Source organism: Diplodia corticola, assembly GCF_001883845.1.
Source record: "Diplodia corticola strain CBS 112549 chromosome Unknown scaffold39, whole genome shotgun sequence".
Lineage (NCBI taxonomy): Eukaryota > Fungi > Ascomycota > Dothideomycetes > Botryosphaeriales > Botryosphaeriaceae > Diplodia > Diplodia corticola.
In genome coordinates this window covers 335,318-341,317 of record NW_017971518.1, presented here as the reverse complement: position 1 = coordinate 341,317, position 6,000 = coordinate 335,318, and the positions used below count along the sequence as shown (strand labels likewise).

Sequence of the window (6,000 nt, the reverse complement as noted above, 5' to 3'; positions counted from 1 at the left end):
CGACTGGGAACAGGAACATCTTCTTCTACGTTCTACAACTGCCATGTTTTCTTTCCTAATATGCCCGTTTGGAACGAAGAGGTCCACGTCAGTGACGTTTTCCAGAAGGAGTGGATCGATCGGATAGTTGCCCCTTCCTTAAGATTAGTCTGTCCGCCTGACGTCGTCCAACACCACCCAGTAAGCTTCCAGGATGCAGACAACAAGTCTAAGGTTAGGCGTCAAGACTTCGTGTCTGGAACAAGCGCAGCGATAGACGTGCAGTACACGATTCCTTCTGAATACCTGGCTTCTTTCTGGAGTGAAGTGGAAAAGGCGGCCCGGAACTACACCGGATGCTCTGAAGTACCACGGGACTCGTTTCAGGGCTTGTTTCTAGTTGTCTCGGGCCATAATCTTAAGCTGTCGATGAAGCGTCCGTCACTGACGGAGGCGGTAAACGACTTCACACAACACCTGCAGACACACTTCTTCTACAACGACGCCTTCTTTCCAGCTCATAGTTGCTGGGTCGACTTAGCGGTTGAAGATACACCCTTAGAGCCGGGCATCACTTTGCTGCGAAAGACAAAGTGTCTTAATCATTGGGCCGATCAGCTTGCGTGTCCTGGGGCATCTTCAAATCGTTTTAAGACCCGATCGACGTTCTACCATTGGTCACTCACGCGAGACGCCGGGTCTGCATCAGTCGAGTTGGGAGAAACAAACCTGTGGCGAAAGCAAGCTGGCATGGCCTATGCAAAGGCGTATAACATACACAAAGAATTGTTCGCGTCACCTGTTAAAGGGCACAGCTTGTTTAAAAACCGACTGTTTGAGGGCCTAACGTTGTCCCAAGAGACTCTGGAGGATTGGTACAAAGCCAATAACCGGTTCGGACGTACTGCGCAGCAGAACCTACGCGAGTTGCTTCGAAAAGGATATGCAGCCTCTAAGAAGCATGTTGTCGATGCTCTCCACGGTTCTCAAACGTACAGCTTTGGTGTCCGACAAGAATACCGCTTTCGACTCGATGTTCTGACTGCTGCCCTGAGCAGAGAACGGCTGGCAGATGGGGGCACGATGTTGACTACGGTCAACAACACCGTACCCTCGGTGGCAGAATCCACCACTGCTCATAAACCGTTTTGGACGTTGTCCACGCCAGACGCTAATGATTTTACTGCGTACCAGCTTAACCGTTGGCTCTACTGTCTTGAGGCTCTGGCGAGTCAGACAGTGCATGGAAGCGGATCTGTGTCGCAAACGCCAATGGAGCAGCAATTAGTGAATGCGGTTATGGCTGCCAGCATGGTGCGTATCGCGTGTCTCTCGCTCGGTGGCGACCCTAAAGATTTCAGATCTGTATGGGTTTCGAGGCTACGCGGGAAAAGCGACGATGATTCTGACGAGGATTGTTCTGAAACTGGGAGTGACTCTGAGCTGGCGGTCTCACGTGGAATTCCGACGAGACGTCACATTGGTCTAGGGCTAAAAGATTACGTCGAGCGCTACGGTGTTGCGTGGTTCCCTTCCGAGCATGTTCTATGGCAAGGCGCTGTCCCACGGTACACAGAAGAAGCACAGAGCAAACTGGCGCTCTCCGTCAACATTTTACGTGGGTCAAAGAAGAACGAAAAAACCCAGAATGAGATGGAGCGTCAAAACGCAACATTCATTGCCTTCCGTCATTTCATCCGCGCGAATATGGACGAGGAGAACGTCGTTCTGGAGTTGGCCGCCGGCTTAGTGATCAGGGAATTCGTTCTAACCGTCATCAACTCGCTGGAAGATGATTGGCTGAAACACCGTGCGTGCCTGGAAGCAGAAATACTAAGAGAAGCCGAACGTTCAGATAGTAGCTTGGACTACTACTTCCCTTCTGAGAACGAAACTTCTGAACGGGATAAATTTCTAGCCATCGGCCGCTTCGGGCAGAATCTCTCGGACTCTGAAATGGACGGGCTCTGTGGTTTGTCACTTGAAATGCTCGAACGGCTGCTTAATTGTAGCCCGCGGCATGTATTAGCGCGTCGACAACCCCGGCGTGGGTCTCAACGGTTTCCGGTAAACGACGGAACATGGAAAGAGAAGATGAGGCATCTATTCGATGTCTCGATAACACCTAAATGGAAAAGTACGCCGTTTCGCCGACTAACTACTAAGCTTCGAGCCATATTACAAGATGAACTCCCCACCATGTCTATCGAGAAATTCGACGAACGGCTTGTTACAAAGGCCTCCATCTATCTTCTTGCGGTTCCTCAGTTCACGTTCGATTCGTTACTACCGAGGCGACAAGGAATACAACCGATATACGCTATCGGTTTCATTACTGCCGCCTTACCTGAGTCTCTGCTACGAGATATCATTCGGGACATTTGGCATATTAAGAAGCCTAGTCGTAGGCATATCTTTCAACTTCAAAGCCAATCCTCCACCGATAAAACGTGGACGAGAGTCACTTTAACACCTAATATAAAGCGGGCGCTCCAAACCGCTTTTAAAAATGGTGATCTTAATACTCAGTACGAATGGAGAAAATCGGATTGGGGTCAGCTGGATGACTATCAAGATAAGTCGATTATTTACCGGCGAAAGGATTTTCATTTAAATTCTATTTTTGATCAGGTTGTTGCAGAATTTCTTTACGAGATCGAAATGTCTCTTTTTCAACCTTTATTATAATCGTTTACTGCTCTTTTTTTATTACTTTCTATATCTCTCTACCGGTTATGTTGATCTTAGTCAACAAATTTTTTATAATGTATATAAATTAATCTCGTCACCTTCTTAGCCTTCTTCACGATACACCTCACTTTCTCTTGCCTCATCTACGAGTTTTATAGCACTCTACCCACCTAAGATACGAGTTTCTCACCTAAATCCCGGCTTCTTCTACCGAAAATGTAAGTAAAGAACCTAAGCGCGCTCCATACTCGACTTATACTACGGTATAAACCGCTCTTGAAGTGAGGCCAAAGTGAGGCCAGGTGAGGCCAAGGCCAGAATGGTGTAGCTTAAAAAAAAGGTTGACCTTAGTCAACAACGCCTGCAATCGACGTAAAGCTGTTGCTAATAAATCTCTACAGATGACAGAAGAATCGGAGGCCTCGTACGATCAGACGAAGAGGCCTAATGCCCTTCAGCTTTTAATGGCAACATCAGCGTCTAGCAAGAAGTTTCCGAAAGGCCCTAAGCGTGTTTTCGTGTCACGAGATGCGTCAAAGGACCAGCCAGCGACACAGTCTACTCATAAGCGAAGACGTACTGGCGAGTTGGCTGCTTCCGATTCCTCTCATCCTGCGCCGGGCTCTTCTAAGTCGCCACATCTATCATCATCATCATCATCATCATCATCGTCTACATCAGGTCTGCTTAAGCCGTTGCGCTTATCGCCTACGCCGGGTCCCTCAGAACCTCTTCGTCGATCACCGGGGTTGGGTTCTTCTGAACAGCGACAAACACCTCTAACGCCCAACGATACGTCTAGCGTGTCTAGCGTTCAGCGTGATCCCAACAAGACCTTTACAACAGTACCGATGAGCAACTGGGGTATGCTAAGCAGCAGTGAGATGTATTGGTTTATCGGCTCCAACATTGACCCGAAACTCTTTCGTCAGAACACTCCTCACTTCTCTGGGAACATGGATAGTCCTTCGGACTAACAAGGGTGCGAAATCCTCTTCATTTTCTTCTTCATTTTCGGGCGGGAAATAATTGTCTTGGGGGTTGGCTGTTTATGAAGTTATGCCTACGATGTTGACTACGGTCAACATCCACTGCGCTATTGGACTTCTTTAAAAAGTAACACAATTCATACAACGGATCAAACGGATTAAAATTGAATGAAAGATGTTGACTACGGTCAACATAACGCTACTGGGAAGTGCAAAAAGTCTAGCGTCTATCTAACCTAATGTAATTCTGAATCCGTTCGTCGTCGTCTTCTAGCGGTCTATCGCCGCTCATGACCATTCTTTTTATCCACTCGCAGGTGTGTGTGACGCATCGGTTCTGTCCTGTGCCTGAGTCGTCGGTGTTGTACCAAACTCCTAGTAGTGTCGCCTGGGCTTCTGCAAAGGCCACGAGTCGTTGTTGATAGCCGAGTAGAACATCCCTTCGTCGCTTTGAAGCCGCGTCTGGCACCGGATCGCAGTCGTAGATAAGCAGGTGCTTGCCTCTGCCTTTGCTGCCCGTAATGACTGCAACTCCCCAGCAGTGCCACACCTGGTCCCACCAGTTGGCAGCCACCGTGCTTTCCACTATCGTCGTGAACAGTCCGAGCCATGTTCGTTTACCATGCTTCTTTCCTTTCCAGAACTCGGCAAATGTACTCATCTCGTTTGCGTCAAGTAGGTAGGGGGTCCAGTTTACGCGGTCTGTTCCGGTGTGAAATGCGACTGGTCTTCCATAGACGAATGGACCACCTGGGTAGCCTTCGAATTGTTCTAGAAATGCGTAGAATTCTGGGGCAGGGGCTTTCGGATCGGTGGGTCCTGAAATGAGGCAGAGGGACGTGTCTTCGTCGTGAGTCGTTTGTGGGCTTTGCGACCGGTCTTCTTGTGGTAGAACACTATTCTTTGAGCCTTCGTATGGCATTTTAAAGGATAGAAAACTAATCAAAGTCCCAGAGTAACGAAGTGGGTGAAGATTGGTATGTTTTTCATGCGGTTAGTAGTGCGCCGCGCATTCGCTTAAGGACCCCGCGTCACGCTTATTTTCGCGCAGGGGCCAGCGTCACGTTTTTCGCGCAAGGGCCAGCGTCACGCTTTTCCAGGTAGGCTTCCAGTGCGCCGCGCACTGCGCAAAGGGCCAGCGTCACGCTTTTCGCGCAAGGGCCAGCGTCACGCTTTTCCAGGTAGGCTTTCGGTGCGCCGCGCACTGCGCAAGGGCCAGCGTCACGCTTTTCCAGGTAGGCTTTCGGTGCGCCGCGCACTGCGCAAAGGGCCAGCGTCACGCTTTTCCAGGTAGGCTTCCAGTGCGCCGCGCACTGCGCAAAGGGCCAGCGTCACGCTTTTCGCGCAAGGGCCAGCGTCACGCTTTTCCAGGTAGGCTTTCGGTGCGCCGCGCACTGCGCAAAGGGCCAGCGTCACGCTTTTCCAGGTAGGCTTCTAGTGCGCCGCGCACTGCGCAAGGGCCAGCGTCACGCTTTTCCAGGTAGGCTTCCGGTGCGCCGCTTTTCGCGCAAGGGCCAGCGTCACGCTTTTCCAGGTAGGCTTCCGGTGCGCCGCTTTTCGCGCAAGGGCTAGCGTCACGCTTTTCAAGGTAGGCTTTCGGTGCGCTGCGCATTGCGCAAAGGGCGAGCGTCACGCTTTTCTAGGTAGACTTCCGGTGCGCCGCGCACTGCGTAAAGGGCCAGCGTCACGCTTTACCAAATACGCTTTAGGCTTTAGTACGCTACGCACTTACGCTTACTTCTACTAAGCTTTACGCAAGAGTTGCGCTTAATATTAACTATAGTCAACATTCTAGTAGAGTATTATAAAGAATCGATAAACGAAATATTCGAAAATTTTGGTGTTCGAAAATTTTGGTGTTCGAAAATTTTAGTGTTCTAAAATTTTCGCTAAGTCCTACGGTTTCGGCCCCCACGCCCCTCTAAATCTAAACAACTTAGACTTATAATAAGATACGAGTTTCTTACCTAAATCCCGGCTTCTTCTACTAAAAATATAAGTAAAGAATCTAAGCGCGCTCTATACTCGACTTATACTACGATATAAACCGCTCTTAAAGTAAGGCTAAAGTAAGACTAGATAAGACTAAGGCTAGAATAGTATAGCTTAAAAAAAAGATTAATCTTAGTTAATAACGCCTATAATCGACGTAAAGCTATTACTAATAAATCTCTATAAATAATAAAAGAATCGGAGGCCTCGTACGATTAGACGAAGAGGCCTAATACCCTTTAGCTTTTAATAGTAATATTAGCGTCTAGTAAGAAGTTTCTAAAAGGCTCTAAGCGTATTTTCGTATTACGAGATACGTTAAAGAACTAGCTAGCGATATAGTCTACTT

The 6,000-nt window shown here is 48.7% G+C and overlaps 1 protein-coding gene across 1 annotated transcript; it reads right to left on the bottom strand.

Annotated features, from left to right (window-relative positions):
- Positions 1–3,879: 3,879 nt before the first annotated feature.
- On the bottom strand, positions 3,880–4,581 carry BKCO1_3900098 (uncharacterized protein; the record flags this gene model as incomplete). The annotated part of the gene is made up of 1 exon (XM_020275412.1): positions 3,880–4,581. One exon carries the CDS (start codon positions 4,579–4,581, stop codon positions 3,880–3,882), a length of 702 nt encoding a protein of 233 aa, XP_020128580.1.
- Positions 4,582–6,000: the final 1,419 nt, after the last annotated feature.